This window comes from Mastacembelus armatus, chromosome 24, assembly GCF_900324485.2.
Source record: "Mastacembelus armatus chromosome 24, fMasArm1.2, whole genome shotgun sequence".
Classification (NCBI taxonomy): Eukaryota; Metazoa; Chordata; class Actinopteri; order Synbranchiformes; family Mastacembelidae; genus Mastacembelus; species Mastacembelus armatus.
Genome location: NC_046656.1, coordinates 407,187 through 431,717, shown reverse-complemented (window position 1 = coordinate 431,717; position 24,531 = coordinate 407,187). Strand labels below are relative to the sequence as shown.

Sequence of the window (24,531 nt, the reverse complement as noted above, 5' to 3'; positions counted from 1 at the left end):
GACCACACTTGCCTGGCTGGCTCCATGTTGGGAGCTGCCAAGTTCTCCTGATATAAGGGCTAGGGTCTGTCCGAGGCTGATTTGCACCTGATGTATGCTTTTTTTTTTTTTTTTTTTTTTTTTTTTTAAAAATCTCCCTTTCTCTTCATTGTCTGTGCCTGTACAAAATAAGGCTGCCAACTCTCACGCATTCACCATTTGATTACCTTCACCCGCTCTCACACCACACCCCTGATCTCTCACATTGAAGTGCCCGTCAATTCAGCAGGGGTTGTAGCCAAAAGTGTGGTCTATCCTGTCGGTGGCACGGACCATTACAGGGACCGACTCTAGGAGCACTGTTCTGTGGTCTGAGTGGCACGGACCACTGGCCTGTGTGGCAGCAATGTGGCCTCTTTGGTCTGTGGCTGTGGTCTGTCTGGTCTCTTTCAATGATTTGAGGTCCATGCCGTGCTGTCAGAATAGGCACAATATAACAATAGGCACAACTGTATAACGATTTGAAAATTTCCATGGAGAACCAAACATTTACTTTGTCAGAAGTGTACCAAATTTGGCGCAAAAATCCAAAAAGCCAATTGGAACCATGCCCTATTTTCCATGCTGTTCATATGGCGATGACTGAAACCTACCATTGTATTTCAATGGGAACTTTATACTACTACAAGACATGCCTGCTGCTGCTGTGTTGCATTTTTATGTGTCTGTGTGTGCGTCTCTATGTGTCAGTATCACCGTGGCCTCACATATGTGCCCTCTACAGGCATTTAAGGAATCCCCCGCCTCAGCTTTCCAGCTCCAAATCCTCATTTAAAGGGCTCCCAGGGAAGTGACTGGCAATGCAGTTTGACCGCTCAGGGATGCGGTTTGCTCATGGCGAGGGCTCTTCATCATTGCTTTTGGCTATATTTTCTTTTCCTATTTCTATGGACTTTAAGTTCAGCTCTTTTATTTAACAAATTTACATGTGACATTTTTGAGATTTCTTGGGCTCCATTAAACTAGTAATTTCTTCTATAAGTTCAGTTAATCAGGTTCAGGGTTACCTGAAGCCAGCCCCAACTATATGCTTTCTTAAAGAGTTTTAAGTCTAGCCTTAAAAGTACAGAGTGTGTCTGCCTCCTGAACCCAGACTGGTTCCACAGGAGAGGAGCTTGATAGTTAAAGGCTCTGCCTCCCAGTCTGCTTCTGGAAACTCTGGGAACCACAAGTAGACCTGCACTCTGAGAGTGAAGTGGTCTATTGGGATAATATGGTACTATGAGGTCTTTAAGGTATGAAGGAGCTTGATTATGAAGGGATTTGTATGTGAGAAGAAGGATTTTAAATTCTATTCTATATTTTACAGGGAGCCAATGAAGAGAATTATTGTTTATTGTTGCTGTTCTTTTCTCTCTGCTCTATCCACTCACCCCAACCGGTCGAGGCAGATGGGCCAAACTGAGCCCGGTTCTGCTGGAGGTTTTTTCTTCCGTTAAAGTGAGTTTTTCCTCTCCACTGTCACCAAGTGCTTGCTCATAAGGGAATTGTTGGGTTTTTAGTTTTAGTTTTTGTAAAGTGCCTTGAGATGATTTGTATTGTGATTTGGCGCTATACAAATAAATTTAAAAAAATCCTTAAGCCTGCCATCTTTCTTCCATACTAAGACTAAAGGTGAAGCATACTCACTCACTGACTTATGGACTATTCCTTGCTCTTCGATTTCTGAGAGAACTTGGCGTAACTTCTGATAGTGAGTGGGTGGTACCCAATGGTACGGAAGTCAGAAGGGATGCTCATTAGTTAGTCGAATGCGATGAACAAACCCTCTGACCTCACCGCAATCCAAGGCATGTTTGGAAAATACATCATTATAGCTCTCAAGCAACTGGACAAGCCCTCCTTTGCTATAGCACTAACAGAGCTGGAGTTGATGTCAATGTCACTGAGGTTCACAGCCTTATGTCTTTGTTTAAGACCTCCTTCAATGTCAGGTCGGGGAACGTTTTTGGATGTGGGCCCCTGAGTGGAACTGAAGCCTTGCTACAAATTAAAATCTTTCACAGCAAGGCACGGGAACATATCAGCTAACTTACGGTTCCTTTTGAGGGTGACCGGCTTGTCTGAAAGATTGGTAACTTTTAGAGGTACCCAACAATCTCCCCACAGAGGTGTAACAACACGGCCTATGGTAATGTCTTGTGGCATGGTTCTGGAAGAAGTGGCCTCCACAATTATAGTGCTCCCTGGTGACATGGGAGTAGAACTTGGTAACCTTCCCCAGAAAAGGTGTTCTTGTCTGGCCATTTGACTAACTGACTGCTGGAGTCTAACAACCTCAACATCGTCTGGAGGATCCCCACCTCTCCAGCGGCAAGTATTCGCTATGACATCCAAGAATTGTTCACATGATGAGGATGGCACTGAAGCATTGTTAGACAGAATCCTCCAGTAATCATCACTGATCTTCATTCAGTGCATGAGGAACTTAATCACATTGGTACCGATGATTATGATGAAGTCATCCCTTTTTCTCAGTACAACTAAAACAGGCACATCTCTCACAGTTTTTAACATACATTTACACTAACTTGTTTCAACATTGTTTCTGAAAATGCTGTAGAATGTGCGATTCAGAATACTTTGCTAGGTGGAAGGAAATTGAGGAGGTGACAACAGGAACAGATAGATAGATAGATAGATAGATAGATAGATAGATAGATAGATAGATAGATAGATAGATAGATAGATAGATAGATAGATAGGAGAAATTCAGATTGTCCTGTAGCTCTGTAACGTAACTTTTAACACTATAAAATATAAAATATGAAAAATAATCAATAACATATAACATAAATAGCATAAATGACATATCAATAACATATCAATTACTAATAATAAGGGATCAATTATTATTATAATTATTAATCAAATCAAATAAGGAATATCCACTTTAAGAGCTGATATGGGAAAAGATTCAACAGGGAAAACTGAATGACAGGAAACCCACTGATCTGTCTGTCTCTTAAGATGTGGTGTAAGGTAATAGTACTGTCAGGATCCTGCCGTGGACTTCCTGTGTGGGACTGTGCAGGATTTAGTTTGTCTCTATTCGTTTTACCTTGTCTTGATTTTTATTATTTTCACCTGTGTCTTATTTTCTCCCTTACTTAAATGCCCCTCTGTTTCCCTCACTCCTCGTCAGGTTGTTTTGTCCTAGTCATTGTCTGTGTGGTTTACCCTACAGTCTTGTTCCAGCCCTGCCTGTTTGGATTTAGTTCTTTTGGACCCTCTGTTGTTAAGTAGCCCTTTTCATGTGTCTTTTGAGTTTATCTTTCTGTGTGTTGTGTTGTCTCTCCAAGTCCGCTGTCTGTGTCGGTGTTAGCCTGATGTGTCCCCGTTTGTGTGCGTGACACAAACTGGCTGTATGTCGAGTCCTGTGTTTGTCTGTCTGCCTGTGGTGTCCCCAGTGTGTGCGTTACCCAGGCAGTTCCGAGTTTGCGTGTTGTTAAGTGTTCCCTGTTTGAGTCTGTGTCCCCGTGAGTGTGTGCGACCAGACCGTTCCTGATTTCCCGTGTGAGTCTGTGTCCCTTGTGAGCGTGCGTGACCAGACCATTCCTGATTTCCCGTGTGAGTCTGTGTCCCCATGAGTGTGTGACTAGGCTGTATTCTGTGTTCCCCTGAGTTTGTGTTTGTTCTAGTCTGGTGTCCTAGTCTAGTGTCAGAGTCCCCAGTTCCTTGCTTTGTCTCGTCTGTTGTTAGCCCTGTTGTTCTTCTTTCACCCAAGCCTTTGTTCCTGTATTGTTTGATTCCTTTAATAAACCCTGTCTGCACTGAGTACCAGTTCTGTGGAGCATCATTGGTCCTTTTAAAATTAAAACCTCGTGGTTTTGACAAGTACAGAACAATTTAAAAGAAGCTGTTGGCATTTTGAGATGGTGTGCTCATGACCAGGATTTATACCTAATAAACTAGACAAGAGGTTTAAAGAGTGGACTTCTCAGGGACTAACAGCATACTGCACATTTCTACATCAAGGAACTATAAAGAAGTTTTAGATTCTGAAAAAGGAGCATGACTTAAATAATAACTTTTACAGATTCCTTCAGGTCAGGCATTATATTGAAAAACTATTTAAAGTAAACAAACAAAAGTACCAAAAATATATTAAAGTTTCCTCAATAATGGAGCTTCAGCTTGATGCTCTTATTGTCCCTCTTTGTAGTAATTCATGTCGACACCATACAATAAAAAACCAGCGGAAAGTCAGATGAAGACATATGGCTAGTAACGTTAGTCTAGGTAAGTAGCTACTCACAAATTCGCGGGATTTGTGCTGTGCACATATAGATTATTCCTTAGGAAATTAAAGCAAAACGGCGGCGGTTTTCGATAGTAGGCTGTATTTCTGCATGGGCATGACTTGGACCCTCTGGGGTCGATAAACGCGCCGTCGCGTTTTGACGCATCTTCTCCTGATAATGCCGAAACAAACCTAAATTACTCCGTCAATTTTGATTGTACAGATAAAAGAAATATATCATTCAAATCTGTAAAGGGGCTACCTTTAGTTGTATATCATGTTGAAAAGTCAGACCTTGAGACCTTCACCTGAGTTCATTAATGGAGGGATAAAAGAGGAGATCAGCTCACACAAGTAGGCAGACAGATCTGACCTATAGGTGTAACCTATAACCTGTATAAAGCTGGTGACAACCATACCAGTACTTTTCCACCAAAAGGAATTTAGTTTATTACCATATATGGAGTTGTTATTCCCTTTTGTCTTTTATGTGTTCTGGGCGGTGGTCACTGAGCAAGCTAAGGCCAGTTACTTTCATTATCTTATATGAAGTCCCCATGGGTGCATCTGGATTCCACAACAACCATCATAATAACAACAAAACGCTTTGCTTTTGTTAAATAAAGAAAGCCGACAGGGTGCGCTCTGTCTTTTCTGTCCCTGTCATTTCTCTTCACAGACACGTAAATAAAACAACCAGAATCTCAGCGAATACCTGCCTCATATCACTGATGGATATCACAGTGATCAGGATCACTGATTTGGAAGCGCGGCTCCGCACCTTCGAACAAAACCCAGCTAGCCTAGCCCCGTTAGCTGGTGTGGAGCCAACGAACTCAGGGTCTGTTAGCGGTCCAAGGGCAGCTCCGGAGCAGCCCGGAGAATTAGCCTGGGCGACGGTCCGACGGAAACATACTCCTAAGCAGAAGCCCACGGCTCATCACCTGTCTGTTCACGTTTCTAATAGATTTTCCCCGCTCAGCGACACACCCACCGACAAACCGACTCTGATAATTGGCGATTCCATAGTCAGGAACGTGAAAATAAAGACACCAGAGACCATAGTCAAATGTATTCTTGGCTGGGGCCAGAGCGGGCGACATCGAGTCAAATCTGAAGCTGCTGGCTAAGGCTAATCGTAAATATGGGAAAATTGTTATTCACGTCGGCAGCAATGACACCCGATTGCGCCAATCGGAGGTCACTAAAATTAATGTTGAGTCGGTGTGTAACTTTGCTAAATTAATGTCGGACTCCGTAGTTTTCTCTGGACCCCTCCCAAATCTGACCAGCGATGACATGTTTAGCCGCATGTCATCGTTCCGTCGCTGGCTGTCTAGGTGGTGTCCAGCAAACGATGTGGGCTTCATAGACAATTGGGCCACTTTCTGCGGAAAACCCGGTCTGGTAGCGAGAGACGGCATCCATCCCACTTTGAATGGTGCAGCTCTCATCTCTAGAAATTTGGCCGAGTTTATTAGCCGACCTAAAGCCTGACAATCCAGGGTGGGGACCGGGATGCAGAGACTCAGTCTAAAACGCCTCTCTGCAGTTTCCTTTGAGCCCCCGCCCCCCTCAAACCACATAGAGACTGTGTCTGCCCCTTGAACATATAAATCAAATAAATCAGAAGTTAACAGAAGAGGAGTTATTCATAAAAACTTAATAGAAATTAAGACCACTCCTCCTCTATTGAACAGAAAAACAGAACTGTCAAATGTGGATTATGAAATATCAGGTCTCTTTCATCTAAATCTCTGTTAGTAAATGATTTGATAACTGATCACCAAATTGACCTACTTTATCTTACTGAAACCTGGTTACAGCAGGATGAATATGTCAGTCTGAATGAATCAACCCCCCTCAGTCATAAAAATTATCATGTTCCTCGAAGCACAGGTCGAGGTGGAGGAGTAGCTGCAATCTTCCACTCAAACTTATTATTAAACTTTCATCCTCAGAACAGTTATAACTCATTTGAGAGCCTCACTCTTAGTCTCTCGCATCCAAACTGGAAAACACAAAGACCAGTTCTACTTGTCATTGTGTACCGTCCACCTGTCCCTTACTTAGAGTTTTTAACTGAATTCTCTGACTTCCTGTCTGATTTAGTGCTTAGATCAGATAGAGTCATTATAGTGGGAGATTTTAACATTCATGTATATGTTGAAAATAACAGCCTCAGCATTGCATTTAATTCTATATTAGATTCAATTGGTTTCATTCAAAATGTTAATAAACCCACCCACTGTTTCAATCACACCCTTGATCTTGTTCTGACTTATGGTATTGAAATTGAACATCTAATAGTTTTTAGGAATAGGAAATTTTTCTAGCCTGGAAAAACAGTCTACTAACATATAAAAAAGCTCTCCGTAAAGCCAGAACTGCATACTATTCATCACTAATAGAGGAAAATAAGAACAATCCCAGGTTTCTTTTCAGCACTGTAGCCAGACTGACAAAAAGTCACAGCTCTGTTGAGCCCAGTGTTCCCTTAGCTCTCAGCAGTGATGAATTTATGAGTTTCTTTACAAATAAAAACACAACTATTAGAGATAAAATTCAGCAGATGCTTCCTATACCTGCAATAAATGAATCTTCTACTACAGTAGCTCTTGAATCATCTGTAGGACCTCAGTTATGTTTAGACTGCTTCTCTCCCATAGATCTCTTTGAATTTACATCAGTAGTTGCTTCATCGAAATCATCAACGTGTCTCTTAGACCCCATCCCGACTAGACTTGTCATGAGTCCCTCTGGGGACTTCCTGCCAGAGGACTCTTATTTTGTGTGGCTTTCCTGTTTCCCCTGTTCTGGTCTCTGGCAGCTTTATGTTGGTAATTTGTGTTTATGAGCTTCACCTGTCCCCGTTATGTTCACCTGTGTTCTATCACCTTTTGTGTTCTCCCTATTTATACCTCCCTTGTTCCTTTGTTTAGTGGCAGAAGCATTAGTTGCCTTCAGTTGGTGTTCGCTAGTAGAAGTGCGTTTTGTGATGACCGTCTCAGCCGGTCTCTCTTAGTTTTTTACCGTTTGATCCAGTTCTCTAGTTTTTGCATTGTCTTGAGTCCTGGATGTCCCAGGAGAGAATAAACGCCTCTGTTGTCCTGCATTTGGGTCCTCACCTCTCCTCCTTCACACCACACCACCCACTCCCCGTGACAGTCTTGGCTAATTATAGACCAATATCCAACCTGCCATTTATTTCTAAAATCCTAGAAAAAGCTGTTGCTAAGCAGCTATCAGACCACTTACATAGGAATGAACTATTTGAAGAAGAAGGATTTAGAGCACATCATAGTACAGAAACAGCACTGTTGAATGTTACCAACGATCTTCTCTTAGCCTCAGATAATGGACTTGTTTCAATACTTGTCCTCCTAGACCTTAGTGCAACATTCGACACCATTGACCACAACATCTTATTACAGAGACTGGAGCATATGATTGGTATCAGAGGAACAGCGTTAAAGTGGTTCCAATACTATTTATCAGACAGATTCCAGTTTGTTCATGTCCATGATGAACCTTCCACACGAACAAAAGTTAGTTATGGAGTTCCACAAGGCTCCGTGCTAGGACCGATTCTGTTCACCCTGTACATGCTTCCTTTAGGATATGTCATTAGGAAGCACTCTATTAATTACCACTGCTATGCAGATGACACTCAGTTGTATCTATCTATTAAACCTGTTAACACAAACCAGTTAACCAGACTTCAAGCCTGTCTAACTGACATAAAGGCCTGGATGACCAGTAACTTTTTACTTTTAAACTCAGAGAAAACAGAAGTCATTATATTTGGGCCAAAAAATCTCAGAAATAACTTTTCTCAAATTATAGCTACTCTAGATGGCATAGCCCTGGCCTCCAGCACTACTGTAAAAAATATACCCCCCCCCCCCCCCCCTTTCCCTTCCCCTCCCCTCTCTTCCTCTCCTCCCACCTCATATATATTCCACCATTGAATGTCACTAACCTTGTGCTCTCTCTCTCCCCTAGTTTGTGCTCTCTCCCTCTCTCTCTGTTCTCTCTGTACCTTCTGCAGGTGTCCCTGGTCCTGGAGCTGTATATCGCTGATGTGCAGTTACTGGTCCCACCAACCTGCAGTGTCTATCTGTTGTTCATTGTTGCTGTTCTTTTCTCTCTGCTCTATCCACTCACCCCAACCGGTCGAGGCAGATGGCCGCCCAAACTGAGCCCGGTTCTGCTGGAGGTTTTTTCTTCCGTTAAAGGGAGTTTTTCCTCTCCACTGTCACCAAGTGCTTGCTCATAAGGGAATTGTTGGGTTTTTAGTTTTAGTTTTTGTAAAGTGCCTTGAGATGATTTGTATTGTGATTTGGCGCTATACAAATAAAATTGAATTGAATTTAATTGAATTAATCCCCTCTCAGCCGCATTGACTGAAAGGCTCATTATGCGCGTCTTTGTTTGGTCGTTCAGTGCGTCTTTTGTCTTCTCAGGTAAATCACATGACTATTCATCCTGAGACCCACCTTCTTGCATATGTCTTTTCTGAACAAAAAGTGTCTTAGAAAATTTAAATCAGTTTGTTTACTGTGAATGAGTGAAAAAAGATGACTTTCACATCATTGTGAAGTACACACTTTAGGCTACAACATGCAGGTCTCCAAAGTCTTGTGAACCAATGTTCTGTTTGTGTTTTATGGTCTTATTTCAGTGACTTAAAAATTGTAGTTTTTCACTAACCATGCATAAACGCTGTTTTCTCAAAAACACAATCATGTATGAACATGCTGCTCACATATTATTGTAGCCCAGTTTGTGCTGATTACAGTATTATCAGACTTTAGCCATTAATATGTTTAATTAAAAGCAACTGAAAAAAGCACAAATGTAGGGGCATGTCAAAATTTGTCCAGGGCCCCAAAACCCCCTTAGACTCCAGAGGGTTAAACATTCATGCAAAAAGAAAGTTATGTTGGTAACTGCCTACTAGAGTTTGATCGTTCTTCGTGTTTCAATTTCAGCCCAAAGGCTTTCAGTGAGTGAGTCCCGGGTACTCGGGCCTACGCATTCAAAACATTTTAACTGACTTCATGCAAGATCACAGCTATGTGCATGTGCTATCTTCAGAAACATATGATTTACTGAACTCCAATGTACACCAATAATGTTCTAGTTCATGTGTAGAGACCCTTATAATACTGTGTCCGATGTATTGTATATAGCATACGTAGTAACCTAATAATACAAATATGATTATTGATTTAAATTGATTTCTCATGAGCAGCAGTATATTCCCCTTTTGCTAAACGCTCATGCAGTAATGCGGTTGATGTGTTTTGGTGTTCTCTTTACCTGTCAGACAAAATGAAAAGAAAAATTACACACTACTTCAGCCAGTGTAGTACTAGTAAACAGACATGCAGTGAAGACAGAAGGGACAGTGGTGAGGGTGTGCTGTGTTTTTAGGTTAATTTACCAGTTTCATAGTCACTTTGATGACTCATTACCAGGTGAATGTGTTTGCAGATGCTTTATGTTACATAAATAAATGAATACATTAAGTTCTAGCCTCTTGACTCACATGGATTTTGTTCATGAGTTAGGCCTAATTGAATGACTACTACATGGTACCAAATATGCCACCAAATACACCAAAATACAGGAAATCAAATCAAATTTTCCCTAGACCCCCCGCCTTAGTTGGTCACAGCATGGCCACCTCTTCAATATCCCTGGCCACCCTTTGGCCACCCCATGTAAAAAAGTCTGGCTTCCGCCACTGGCCTGAAAGCCAAAAGGTAGATTCAGGATCTGAAGATTTCTGTACGTGTAAGAAAAAAGCGAATTGTAAATCAGTTTCAAAAGTTTACTTGAGGAAAAAAAAATCCAAATACATCCAATAAGGTAGAAAAACTATATGCTCTCGCTTCTCTTAGCTGTCATTAAACAGGGGTCACAGCTGCATGTGATGTCACCTAAATACAGAAACTAAAAGAGCATTCACATAAACATACATGTATTAATAATAAACTGTTTCTATTTATGATCCTAAATATGTGTTGTTTTCTATACTTTCTGTCTACTCTCTGTCTCTATCATTGTCCCTTCCCTCCCCCACCTCCTGACTTGTCCTGTAGCTGGCATCATAAAAAAGAAACAAGATCTATTCAACAAGAGGAGCTGGTTCAACACCTCTTGGAAAAACAACTGTTGGATCAACAAGGCATCTAGATCCTCAGTTCTGTGTGTCAGGGAGCTGGACAGGACGGGTTTAAAAACATGAATTTAAGTGAAAAGATGTGAGGAGCAGAAATAGTACATGTCGGTAATGACCCCGGGCTGCCAGTGGAGGGCAGCAAACTCCTTCCCGCCTCCAAACCCGAACCCTGTGTTGAAAGACGTAACGTTAGGACGCAAGGGCGGAGTTGTCATCCATCTTGTGGGAAAGTGTTACGGTCGTTGTTCTGGTCTCATCTCACCTTAGACAAGAAAGGAGCAGACAACATGGGAGCCGTTCTGGGGTTGTGCTCCATGGCGAGCTGGGTAGGTAACCCACGTCTTTGAGCTTTACGCACAGTTAGCTCGTGGATTTGGTCAGTTATTAGCTGACCGACAGACGCAGGCATGACTGCGCAATAACAAAGCGGCAGGCCGTGGCCAAGCACACAATAAACACGATATAACGTTAGCTAGTTAGCACTGTCTTCTTGCTGATATGTCAGCACAGTTAATTTAATAGTGTGCTATAGCTAATTACTGGGCAGGGCAGTGTCGTGACGTCTTCCTGTGTTTTTTTTATACAAAAACACGTCAAGCCTGGAACTGCCCTGTTTCTCCCGTATGGTAACTAAAGCCGAGGTCTGGCTGTGTTTGTGGTTTCATGTTTTGAACACTGTAGCAGCAGCTGTCGTGGCTGTCAGCAGAGCAGGTGGGATGTGTGTTGCAACACTGCAGCCATGATGTAAGCAGAGGACGAGATGCAGTCCGCAGGTTGTTACGTTTAGACTCAGGTTGGCCCTGGTATCCAACCAGCTTCATAAATAACTTTCATGGAGTGACTGATAGACTAGTTTGCTGTCCAGTTGTAAGAATACCAAGTCGTTAACAGGAGTTTCTGTGTGTGCAGATTCCCTGCCTGTGCGGCAGCGCCCCCTGCCTCCTGTGCCGATGTTGCCCCAGTGGAAATAACTCGACGGTGACTCGCCTCATCTATGCCTTCTTCCTCCTGCTTGGAGTGGCTGTTGCCTGTGTCATGCTGATGCCTGGCATGGAGGGGCAGCTTAAGAAGGTATACAGGATTCTTTAGTTACTTCAAATACAGGCGCTATGCTAAGCGTAGTTAAAATGTGACAACACAGAAAGTACCAATTTATGAACGGTGCAGTCTTTATTTCCGCTGTAGTTCCTCACGTTATTGAGGTAAGTATTTGGTCCACCATAATTTGGTATCCCACCATAATTTGCAAATCAATTCTTTAAAAATCAGACAATGTGATTTTTCTGGATTTTTTTCTCATTTTGTCTCTTATAGTTGAGGTATACCTATGATGAAAATTACAGGCCTCTCTCATCTTTTTAAGTGGGAGAACTTGCACAATTGTTAGCTGACTAAATACTTTTTTTGCCCCACTGTATGTGTGTGTGTGTATATATATATAATATACACACACACACACACACACATACACATACCCATGCTTTCATATATATATATATATATATATATACCCCATTGGCATTGTCTCACTTTGTGTGGTAAAGTGTTGTATAGTAGCTCTATTAGTAGGCTTTCAACATTGTTGTCTTATGGTGCATGCCCCCTTTCTAAAGTCTGTGATTTTGCATGCAGCAGTCCCTCTGGTGCAACATTGTAGCCTCTGTTCTGTGTGCTGCTGTAGATTCCAGGTTTCTGTGAAGGAGGGATTGGTTCATCTATTCCTGGAATAGAGGGTCATGTGAACTGTGATGTGCTGGTTGGCTACAAGGCTGTGTACCGTGTTTGCTTTGGGATGGCGATGTTCTTCCTGCTCCTTTCTCTGCTCATGATCAAAGTTAAGAGTAGCCAGGACCCCCGAGCTGCACTGCACAATGGGTAAATCCTAGATCCTCCCATTTGCTTTGAAATGCATTCAAGATTTGGTGACACTTTTCCGGACCTGCCACTTACTATATTCTGATAATTAACTAAACCTTTCTGCACCTGCAGAAGTTTAATCCTGATTTTTTTTTTCCTGTTAGAGTGATGGTGAATATCTTTTTTTCTCTTTCAGTTTTTGGTTCTTTAAGTTTGCTGCTGCTGCTGCCATCACAATTGGGTCATTTTTCATCTCAGAAGGTCCCTTCACTACTGGTAACTATTCTTGACCATTGATGTATTTTGCTTCTGAAATGAAATCCACCTTAACTGGCAAGTGTCTACCAATATGATGTAATTTACAACTGTGGACTGCCAGAGATTAGTAAATGGTCTTATACTTGTGTAGTGCTTGTTTACAGTCAAGTGTACTCAAAGCACTTTTTACACTATTTGTCCATTCACCCATAAGCTCACACACTCACATCAGGGGCAACTTGGGGTTCAGTGTCTTGCCCAAGAACACTTTGACCTGTGGACCAGCAAAGCCAAGGATCGAACCACCAACGACATTCATGGTCAACCTGCTCTACCTCCTGAGCTACAGCTGCCCCATGACGTAACCATTTATTTAGAATGTCCCAGACACAGAATAGATTTATTCTGTTTGAAGTGGCAATAAAAATGGCATAATTCTTATACAGTATGAGCATGAAAATCATGTGCTTTTATCTGTGTTCTTACATTCACATATGCTCAATAAAGAACTGAAGTGCTTGAAAATGTTCTGTAAACATGACAATAAGTTTCATGTAACTTTTCTTACATTCAAATTCAGTCTAACATAAAACTGCCTTAAGGCCCACTCATGCACAGGAAATTGCAGTCATTTGTGTCTTTTCTTACTGAACTAAAATGTATAGTTTGGTGCTTACTGGAAACAGCTGAAGGGGGTGTCCAGGGTGCCTTACTGCTCGACTAAGCAGTCGCTGACTCGCAGCTTACAATTTGGAAAGTTCAGCAAATTAAACCATAGCATCTCAGGAGAAAAACAAAATTTCTCACTACATTGAACACTGAATAACATAATAATGACGTGCCTGTATGGATTATTCTTGCATTCATAATCACTATAAACATGAAAAAAGTGCCATAAGCCTCAGCTCGTGCACAGAAGATGACAGATATGGTGGTGCATTTTTTTTTAATTTTTTTTTTTTTTATCTCCCATGATCGTGTTGTTATACCTCGATCTGCATGCACCACGTGAGAGTGCGCACAGCTAAAGTAAACACCCAATTGCCTTAGAAATCGTTAATTTGGGGGTTTCGCTTTAGCCATGCGCACTCCTGCATGGTGCATGCAGATTGTCGCAGGCAGGCAGATCTCAGCGTAACAAGCATAACAAGTATTCAACAACACTATAAACAGATCTTGAAATTTAAAAAAGAAGTACCCTGGAATCTGTAATCTCCTGTGCATGAGCTGAGGCAGATGTTAGCTACTAAGTGGTGTTCGCCTCGGCTCCACAGATTCTGTGGAGGCATCGTTGCTAACTTTTTAGCTTGGTGTCTTTGTAGGTGAACCCGCAAGTTGGTCATGGTGCCTGAATGCTGTATTGGAACATGGCAGTGCATGCAAACAACTTTTGTTTTGTACATGTCTTCAACTTTGAAGTCCAAATACAGCAAAAGGTCATCTTTTAAGGATGAAGGTGCTGCTAAAATCTTCCAACATTTCACTTATTCACTCGCTTAATTTCTCGTCTGAAAAGACTAAGATGTGTGTTGTACAAGGACTGACCCCGTCTACTGCATTGGCCAGGGAAACTACAGCAACCTCATATGGCCAGAAGGAGTATCAATATTAGGGGCTGACAAATCGATATTGTATTGTTCTAAAAAAAAAATAGCAATATATCGCTAAATATTACATTTACTTTTATTTATTTATATTTGCACAAACTTAGTAGTAAAGCTTTGTTTTTGTGCTTCTGTGTTCCCCAGTGTGGTTCTATGTTGGCATGACTGGAGCATTCTGCTTCATCCTCATCCAGCTGGTTTTACTTATCGATTTTGCCCATTCCTGGAATGAGTCTTGGGTGGAGAAGATGGAGGAGGGTAACTCTCGCTGCTGGTATGCAGGTATGGTGACAGTGGTATTATGAAGCTGAACATTCAGATAAAACTTAATAAATGTAAAAGAGCTCTGAATTATTTACAGTTTATCAGTTGTGTAGTATAATGGATGGAAACAACACCCCTCATGGAGACAACAATTGGCATGATTAGGAAAGCAGCTTGGCAGTGCAGTAGTCAGCACTGTCACCTCTCAGCAAGTAAATTCTGGGTTTGAATCCGATTTGACCTGGGTTCCTTCTGTTTACATGTTCTCTACATGCCAGTGTAGGTTTTCTCTGGATACTCTGGCTTCTTCCCACTGTTCAAACACAAGCAGTTTGGCGTTAGGTTAACTAGTCACTGGCTCCAGCCCAGTGTAACCCTGGATGTTCCAGAGTAAGAGTATCGAAAATAGATAAATGGTAGAAAACAGCCTGATCAGTAAAAATTATGTTATATTATCAGTAAGCCTACCCTGGTGTATTTCTCAGCATATACATTATCTCACAGAAGTGAGTACACCCCTCAAATTTTTGTAAATAATTTATATCTTTTCATGTGACAACACTGAAGAAATGACACTTTGCTACAATGTGATGTAGTGAGTGTACAGCTTGTATAACAGTGTAAATTTGCTGTCCCCTCAAAATAACTCAACACACAGCCATTAATGTCTAAACCGCTGGCAACAAAAGTGAGTACACCCCTGAGTGAAAATGTCCAAATTGGGCCCAATAAGCCATTTTCCCTGCCCGGTGTCATGTGACACATTAATGTTACAAGGTCTCAGGTGTGAATGGGGAGCAGGTGTGTTAAATTTGGTGTTATTGCTCTGTCTCTCCTACTGCTCACTAGAAGTTCAACATGGCACCTCATGGCAGAGAACCCTGAGGATGTGAAAAAAAGAATTGTTGCCTTACACAAAGATGGCCTAGGCTATAAGAAGATTGCCAAGACCCAGAAACTGAGCTGCAGCACGGTGGCCAAGACCATACAGTGGTTTAACAGGACAGGTTCCACTCAGAACAGGCCTCGCCATGGTCGACCAAAGAAGTTGAGTGCACGTGCTCAGCGTCATATCCAGAGGTTGTCTTTGGGAAATAGACGTATGAGTGGTGCCAGCATTGCTGCAGAGGCTCAAGGGGTGGGGGGTCAGCCTGTCAGTGCTCAGACCATACGCCGCACACTGCATCAAATTGGTCTGCATGACTGTCATCCCAGAAGAAAGCCTCTTCTAAAAGTGATGCACAAGAAAGCCCGCAAACAGTTTGCTGAAGACATGCAGACTAAGGACATGGATTACTGGAACCGTGTCCTGTGGTCTGATGAGACCAAGATAAACTTATTTGGTTCAGATGGTGTCAAGCGTGTCTGGCGGAAACCAGGTGAGGAGTACAAAGAAAAGTGTGTCTTGCCTACAGTCAAGCATGGTGGTGGGAGTGTCATGGTCTGGGGCTGCATGAGTGCTGCCGGCACTGGGGAGCTACAGTTCATTGAGGGAACCATGAATGCCAACATGTACTGTGACATACTGAAGCAGAGCATGATCCCCACCCTTCGGAGACTGGGCCACAGGGCTTCCAGCATGATCACGACACCCCAAACACACCTTCAAGATGACCACTGCTTTGCTAAAGAAGCTGAGGGTAAAGGTGATGGGCTGGCCAAGCATGTCTCCAGACCTAAACCCTATTGAGCATCTGTGGGGCATCCTGAAACTGAAGGTGCAGGAGTGCAAGGTCTGTAACATCCACCAGCTCTGTGATGTCATCATGGAGGAGGGGAATAGGATTCCAGTGGCAACCTGTAAAGCTCTGGTGAACTCCATGCCCAAGAGGGTTATGGCAGTGCTGGAAAATAATGGTGGTCACACAAAATATTGACACTTTGGGCCCAGTTTGGACATTTTCACTTAGGGGTGTACTCACTTTTGTTGCTAGCGGTTTAGACATTAATGGCTGTGTGTTGAGTTATTTTGAGGGGACAGCAAATTTATACTGTTATACAAGCTGTACACTCACTACTTTACATTGTAGCAGCAAAGTGTCATTTCTTCAGTGTTGTCACATGAAAAGATATAATAAATTATTTACAAAAATGTGAGGGGTGTACTCACTTCTGTGAGATACTGTATGTAATGAACTTGTGTTGTGTGTTCACAGCTCTGCTGTCGATCACCACAGTGAACTACTTGTTGTCTCTGGTGGCTCTGGTCATGTTTTACGTCTACTACACCCACTTTGATGGCTGCACTGAAAACAAGGTCTTCATCAGCATCAACATGCTCCTCTGCATCGCTGCCTCTGTCATGTCTGTTCTGCCTCAGATCCAGGTTCACACCAGTTCTACTTCGATTTCATGTTTTAGCAAGGGCATCTGTAAATAGGCTTAGGACAGGCACTGTGAGACTATTTTTCATGGCCCAACAAAGCAATTGAGAAATGATGTGCAACACTGCTGTAGAAAGCAATTGATTACAGAGAGATAGAGAGATACGGGCTCATCACTGATTCTGGAGAAGTGCTGCATAATAAAGAAGCTGTAGAGAAAGAAATGATGTTGGTTGTTCAAGTTGGTCTTAGGTTTATTTTACGACTAATGGCTACTTTTCTTTGGCAAGGAGTCCCAGCCCAGGTCTGGCTTGCTACAGTCCTCCCTGGTTACCCTGTACACTATGTACCTGACATGGTCAGCCATGACCAATGAGCCTGGTAAGACAACATTTATCATATATAGATCAAGCCTTTATATATACCCATTATCAAATATTGAACAGTGAAAAACATGCTGGTGTTTTTTTTTGTTTTGTTTTGTTTTTTTACTTTTCTGTATTACTTCAAGTTTTACTTAGACTTTGAGTAGAAAGATTGCGATTAAGAGATGTCATCATTGCTTTTATGGTAAAGTGATAAATGGTCTTATACTTGTATAGTGCTTTTCTACACTCAAAGCACTTTTACACTATTTATCCATTCACCTATTCACACACACACACACACAATCACTCACCTACTCATACACTGGTGGAACATCCACTTGGGGTTCAGTGTCTTGCCCAAGGACACTGTCATGTGGACTAATGAAGCCAAAGATTGAACCACCAACTGTCTGGGTCACAATCGACCTGCTGTACTGAGCCACAGCTCACGCCTCCTTTTGTTTATTTTATTTTGTGTCAACTGTGTGCCTCATCAAAGATGAAAATGTGTATTTAAAAGCTGATGAGAAATCCTGCATACATGGCTAAGAAGTGGTTTCATCTTCAGGAGAACCTATCTGGGGAAAGATGGTTTCTCCCCTAGATTGATTACTCTTATGTAATGTTTAAGAAGTCATATTACTGCAGAAAGCTGACAGGAAACTCATGCTTAAAGCAAAGTATTTGCCCCCACAGATTTTAATATTACACTAAGATAACCTGGGAAAATACAAAATGCAGTTTTTAGATGTTGATTTCATTTATTAAAGGAAAAAAGCTGTCCAATTCTGGCTGTCCCTGTGTTAAAAAGTAATTGCTTCTACTATTAGTTATTAGTCTGCAAAGGGTTACAAAGCCATTTCTAGCTGGTGAGTAATCACTAATGATCATGAAATGATCCACAGAAAGTTCAACTCTGTTCTTGTGTTTCTCAGACAGGAAATGTAACCCAAGCCTTCTGGGTATTATCGGGCTGAACAGCACCAGTTCTGCCAGTCAGGATCACTTGATTCAGTGGTGGGATGCCCAGGGAATTGTGGGATTGATCCTTTTCCTCATGTGTGTCCTTTATTCCAGGTGAGGAAGTTGTTTAATAATCTGAGCAGCTGTCACCTGTCACATAGTACTTATTACTTTTGGTACAGGACTGTTTGAATTCCCCTTCAAAATGGAGCTGTTTTAAAGTTTAACATTTCTGTTCTCATCCAAAAAGTGACTTAACCCTCGGGTTGATAAATGCACCTGCGCGTTTTGTGGCATCTTTTCCTGATAACGCCGAAACAAACTTAAATTACTCTGTCAGTTTTGATCATACAGATCAAAGCAATATATCATTCGAATCTGTACAGGGTCTAGTTTTAGTTGTATACTCATAATAACAACAAAACAATGTGCTTTTTGTAAAGTAATGAAAGTAGACAGGGTGCGCTCTCTGTATTCTCTGTCTCGGTCATCTCTCTTCACAGACACATAAATAAAACAACCAGCGAATACTTGCCGCATAAAAATAAGAAATATATGGCTAGAAAGCTTGAAATGTTTTCTTTTAAATGAAACAATTCAAAGCAAAAACAAATCATCACTTTTTATTTGATGTATATGAAAGTAAGGAGCGGTACGTTTTCTCCTGTCTCACCTCATTATAACTAATGTGATCCCGCCTCGTACTGAGCACACTGTTCATATGGAAATAATCTGAGGTGAGCCAGGCAATTATGTGCACGCCCCTGAGAAATGACATAAAAGTCAAACTTCATTATAGAATCTACTCACTTTTTCTGTGGATGACGACACGCTACATGGGGCAAGTAGCGCTTCATATGTTTCTGTCAGCGATGAAGGGTTAACTTTGTCTTCAGAGTAAAAACATGACTCAAATGACAAACCTTTTGATCCGCATTGTATTGCACTAATTCCCTCTGCGGGTCTTTGTACGGGTCTTTGTCTTTTCAGGTAAGTCAAGGTAAGTTCATCATCAGACACTTTCCTGCATATGTCTTTTCTAAACAAAAAGTATCTTAGAAAATTTAAATCAGTGTATTGTTTTCTGTGAATGACTGAACAAGATGACTTTCACATCATTTTGAAGAAAACACCAGGCTACAAGATGCATTTCTTAAAAGTCTTGTGAACCAATGTTCTGTATGTGTTTTATCAGGGTGTCCGCGGATCCTTAAAAAGTCTTAAATTCCATATTATAAAACTAAGGCCTTAATTAGCATTAAAATGTCTTAAATTAGCGTTTCAAAAGTCTTAAAATGAAATCTAACCGACCCCATAAAGAAGATTTTAGTTTCATCTTGAAATCAATTTGAAAGCCTTTCGCGTATTTGTTACGCAGAACGAAATAGGCGGAACCGACTAAAATACACGTTTGAGGGGAGTTTATTTAACACATGCTTTCCAGCAGCTGTGTGAACTGCGGGAAAGTTTCAGCATTAGTCTTTTGCCATGGGTAAATGTAAATTTAATGACAATTGGTTACAAAACCCTAATTTTGCGCCGTGGTTAAGTGCAGTTAGTGGCAACGTGTTTGAGGTCCGGTGCAGGCTGTGCAAAAAAATTTAAAACTCGGAACAATGGGTATGAAAGCTTTGGAGACCCACATGCGGTGTGAATAAGACAAAGCGGCTGCGGAAACCTGTCGGAAAACACCTGGCATTTTATTTCTGTTTTACTCATTAAATCAAACAGTGTGTATCAAACAGTTTATATCAATAAACAGTGTGTTATGGTAATTGGTAATTGGTTTTATTTTATTTCTACAAAATTGGTCTTAAATTTCATTCAGCGTGGTATTAAAAATGTCTTAAAAAGTCTTAAATCTAGCTCTTAGAAACCTGCAGATACCCTGTTTATGGTCTTATTTCAGTGACTTAAAATTTTTTGTTTTTCACTAACAATAAACACTGTTTTCTCAAAAACATAATCATGTATAAACATGCTGCTCACATATTATTGTAGCCCAGTTTGTGCTGATTAGTGTTATCAGACTTAAGCCATTAATATGTTTAAAAGCAACTGAAAAAAGCACAAACGTCAGGGCATGTCAAAACTTGTGCAGTGCCCCAAAACACCCTCAGACCCCAGGGGGTTAACAAATCTAAGCCTGTCATAAAATGTTAAAACATTGTATTCGTTTTTGACATTTTTCCAAAATAATGGAAAATAGGAATAACTTCATTACAAACAAAACAGGAAGTGAAGTGATTGGCAGTATTGTTAGCCTAAGTTGAGGCATTTCAAATAGTATTATAGCTCAATAAAAATTTGAATGAAATCAAAGCTACATTTTGAGGCATATTCAAACAAACTTGGAGGGTGGGGTGTGTATGTATGTACAGTGGTGTGAAATAGTCTTGGCCCCCTTCCTGATTTCTTATTTTTTTGCATGTTTGTCACACTTTGTTTCAGATCATCAAACAAATTTAAATATTAGTCAAAGATAACACATCATGCAGTTTTTAAATGAAGGCTTTTATTATTAAGGGAAAACAAAATCCAAAACTACATGGCCCTGTGTGAAAAAGTGTTTGCCCCCTAAACCTAATAACTGGTTAGGCCACCCTTAGCAGCAACAAGTGCAATCAAGCGTTTGCGATTACTTGTAATGAGTCTGTTACAGTGCTGTGGAGGAATTTTGGCCCACTTGTCTTTGCAGAGTTGTAATTCAGCCACATTGGAGGGTTTTTGAGCATGAACCGGCTTTTTCAAGGTCATGCCACAGCATCTTAATTGGATTCAGGTCAGGACTTTGACTAGACCACTCCCAAGTCTTCATTTTGTTTTTCTTCAGCCATTCAGAGGTGGACTTGCTGTGTTTTGGATTGTCCTGCTGCAGAACCCAAGTTTGCTTCAGCTTGAGGTCACGAACAGATGGCAGGACATTCTCCTTCAGAATTTTTTGGTAGACAGCAGAATTCATGGTTCCATTTATCACAGCAAGTCTTTCAGGTCATGAAGCAGCAAAACAGCCCCAGACCGTCACACTACCCCCACCATATTTTACTGTTGGTACGATTTTTTTTTCTGAAATGCGGTGTTACTTTTATGCTGGACGTAATGGGACACACACCTTCCAAAAAGTTCAACTTTTGTCCCGTCAGTCCACAGAGTATTTTCCAAAAAGTCTTGGGGATCATCAAGATGTTTTCTGGCAAAACTGAGACAAGCCTTTGTTTTTGCTCAGCAGCAGTTTTCGTTTTAGAACTCTGCCATGCACACCATTTTTTCCCAGTCTCTTTATTATGGTGGAGTTATGAACAGTGCCCTTAACTGAGGCAAGTGAGGCCTGCAGTTCTTTGGATGTAGTTGTGGGGTCTTTTGTGACCTCTTGGATGAGTCGTCGCTGCGCTCTTGGGGTAATTTTGGTCGGCCAACCACTCCTGGGAAGGTTCTCCAGTCTTCCATGTTTTCGCCATTTGTTAGGTAATGGCTCTCACTGTGGTTCGCTGCAGTCCCAAAGCTTTAGAAATGGCTTTATAACCTTTTCCAGACTGATAGATCTCAATTACTTTCTTTCTCATTTGTTTTTGAATTTCTTTGGATCTCAGCATGATGTCTAGCTTTTGAGGATCTCTTGGTCTATTTCACTTTGTCAGGCAGGTACTATTTAAGTGATTTCTTGATTGTGATCAGGTGTGGCAGTAATCAGGCCTGGGTGTGGCTAGAGGAATTGAACTCAGGTGTGATAAACCACAGTTATGTTTTAACAGGGAGGGCAAACACTTTTTCACACAGGGCCATGTAGTTTTGGATTTTGTTTTCCCTTAATAATAAAAACCATTCAAAAACTGCATGATGTGTTTACTTGTGTGATCTTTGACTAATATTTCAATTTGTTTGATGATCTGAAACATTAAAGTGTGACAAACATGCAAAAAAATAAGAAATCAGGAAGGGGGCCGACACTTTTTAACACCACTGTATATATGAATGCATTTATCTATCTGTTTTGTGAAGAAACTCAGAGTTTAGTAAACAGTTGAATTACCTGCTGGCAAATATTTAGTGTGTGAAAATTATGCTCTCTCTCTTTTCCTTAGTATTCGTAATTCATCTAACGCCCAAGTGAACAAGCTGACTCTTACCTCCGACGAGTCAGCTCTAATTGAGGATGGGCCTCAGACTGACAGTTTTGACGAGGGCAGCGGTCTCAACAGAGCTGTGGACAATGAGAAGGATGGCGTCACCTACTCATACTCTTTCTTCCACTTCATGCTGTTCCTGGCATCACTCTACATCATGATGACTCTCACCAACTGGTACAGGTAGGCTTCACACTGCAGAGGAGCTGCATTTTATATTTTAGTATAAATCAGCTGATGTGTTTCCATGTTACTTGTTTTCTGTACAGCCCTGACTCCAGTTACGAGGTCATGACCAGCAAGTGGCCTTCAGTGTGGGTGAAGATCTCCTCCAGCTGGATCTGCATTACCCTCTACGTGTGGACACTAGTGGCACCACTTGTTCTGGTTAACAGAGACTTTGACTGAAACCTGTGCTGTTCCACTGCTCATACACACATTTATCCTCCATCTCACCTGTGTTTTATTTCAGCAAAGTCAGTAAAACTGTAGCTGACTTACCCTGCATCAGTTAGAGCTGGGGCTGCACTCAGACTGGCTGGAATGTTTCAGGACTGTTTAAATTGGTGGCTAGTCTGTACAGGCCATTGCAACTTCCTCTCAGCAAGGGTGATGACTAGAAACCCAGTGAGAATGTTTGTGTGTCCTGTCCCAGCTCTGACTGCAACCCAGTCTTATCTGGTGTGTGTTGTCATTGTGAATCCTCAGCAGCCTGTTGTAGTATTCTCCTTGTTGTTGCCATTGTAACTATATCATGTGTGTTCCTTGTGGATGTTTTGGTTTTATTTCTGTAAAGACAGAGCTGCATGAACATGTGATGTAGCTGTATGTGAAATATTTACCAGGATAACCCTTATGGTCTGTAGTATTACATATGTAAACTTTGCTACATTGAAAATGAGAAAGTGCTGATTGTGCTGTTGTGTATGAGCAGGACTGTGACATGAAGAGAGCAACTCGTAGTTTAGCAGGTTCCATTCCCAGGCATGAGCAGTACTGTGTAGGTATTATAGTAGTATTTTGTGTGTGCTCTTCTAGCTTTGTGTTCACTCTGCAGCTTGCACATACACAACAAAGTCATTCCTGTTTTTGTTGATTCTGATTTGAATTTGACTTTAAGTGTAAAATTTAAATTTAAAATATCTAGATAACTTATTTGATAGTTGTTAGCATTGGCACATAAATATAATGTGGTTTCTTTCACTTGTGCTTTTATCCTAATATTTTTTTTTCTCTTTACATCTTAAAGTATAACTCATTTAATAAAGCTGAAAAAAAGTTGTTTTATCTGTTGCCTAATGTTTCACAGCAGTATACACTCTAACACAAGTGGAGAAACAGTTCAATTAATTTCAATTTGATTTATTTGTATTATGCCAAATCACAATATCTCAAAGTACTTTACAAAAAAACAAAACAAAACCAAAAAAACCCAACAAATCCCTTATGAGCAAGCACTTGGTGACAGTGGAGAGAAAAAACTCCCTTTAGCGGAAGAAAAAAAACAGAACCAGGCTCAGTTTGGGCGGCCATCTGCCTCAACCAGTTCAATTCATCCATCCATCTTCTACCGCTTATCCGGGGCCGTGTCGCGGGGGCAGTAGCCGAATCAGGGATACCCAGACTTCCTTTTCCCTGGACACTTCCTCCAGCTCTACCGGGGGGACACCGAGGTGTTCCCAGGCCAGCCGGCAGACATAGTCCCTTTAGCATGTCCTGGGTCTTCCCCGGGGCCTCCTCCTGGTGGGACATGCCCGGAACACCTCCCGAGGAAGGCGCCCAGGAGGCATCTGAAACAGATGCCCGAGCCACCTCAACTGACTCGGGCATCTAGCCACCTCAACTGACTCCTCTCGATGTGGAGGAGCAGCGGCTCTACTCCGAGCTCCTCCCGGGTGACCGAGCTCCTCACCCTATCTCTAAGGGAGCGCCTGGCCACCCTGCGGAGGAAGCTCATTTCAGCCGCTTGTATCCGCGATCTCGTTCTCTCGGTCATGACCCAGAGCTCATGACCATAGGTGAGAGTAGGAACGTAGATTGACCGGTAAATCGAGAGCTTCGCCTTCCGGCTCAGCTCCTTCTTCACCACAACGGACCGGTACACCGACCGCATTACTGCTGCCGATGCCCTGATCCGTCTGTCAATCTCACGTTCCATCCTTCCCTCACTCGTGAACAAGACCCCGAGATACTTAAACTCCTCCACTTGAGGCAGGATCTCTCCCCTGGCCTGGAGATGGCAAACCACCTTTTTGCAGTTGAGTACCATGGCCTCGGACTTGGAGGTGCTGATTCTC

The 24,531-nt window shown here is 41.7% G+C and overlaps 1 protein-coding gene across 2 annotated transcripts; it reads left to right on the top strand.

The window, feature by feature from the left end:
• The first annotated feature begins 10,651 nt into the window (after positions 1–10,651).
• LOC113137279 (serine incorporator 1) lies at positions 10,652–23,516 on the top strand. Of its 2 annotated transcripts, XM_026318814.1 has the most exons (10): positions 10,652–10,798; positions 11,382–11,543; positions 12,154–12,347; positions 12,526–12,605; positions 14,336–14,473; positions 16,612–16,781; positions 17,070–17,160; positions 18,083–18,224; positions 22,193–22,417; positions 22,504–23,516. In XM_026318814.1, the coding sequence occupies exons 1-10, from the start codon at positions 10,760–10,762 to the stop codon at positions 22,640–22,642; spliced, it is 1,380 nt and encodes a 459-aa protein (XP_026174599.1). In that variant the 5' UTR covers positions 10,652–10,759; the 3' UTR covers positions 22,643–23,516. The 2 variants fall into 2 exon arrangements, with proteins under 2 accessions (XP_026174599.1, XP_026174600.1); XM_026318815.1 differs by lacking the exons at positions 16,612–16,781; positions 17,070–17,160.
• The last annotated feature ends 1,015 nt before the right edge of the window (positions 23,517–24,531 follow it).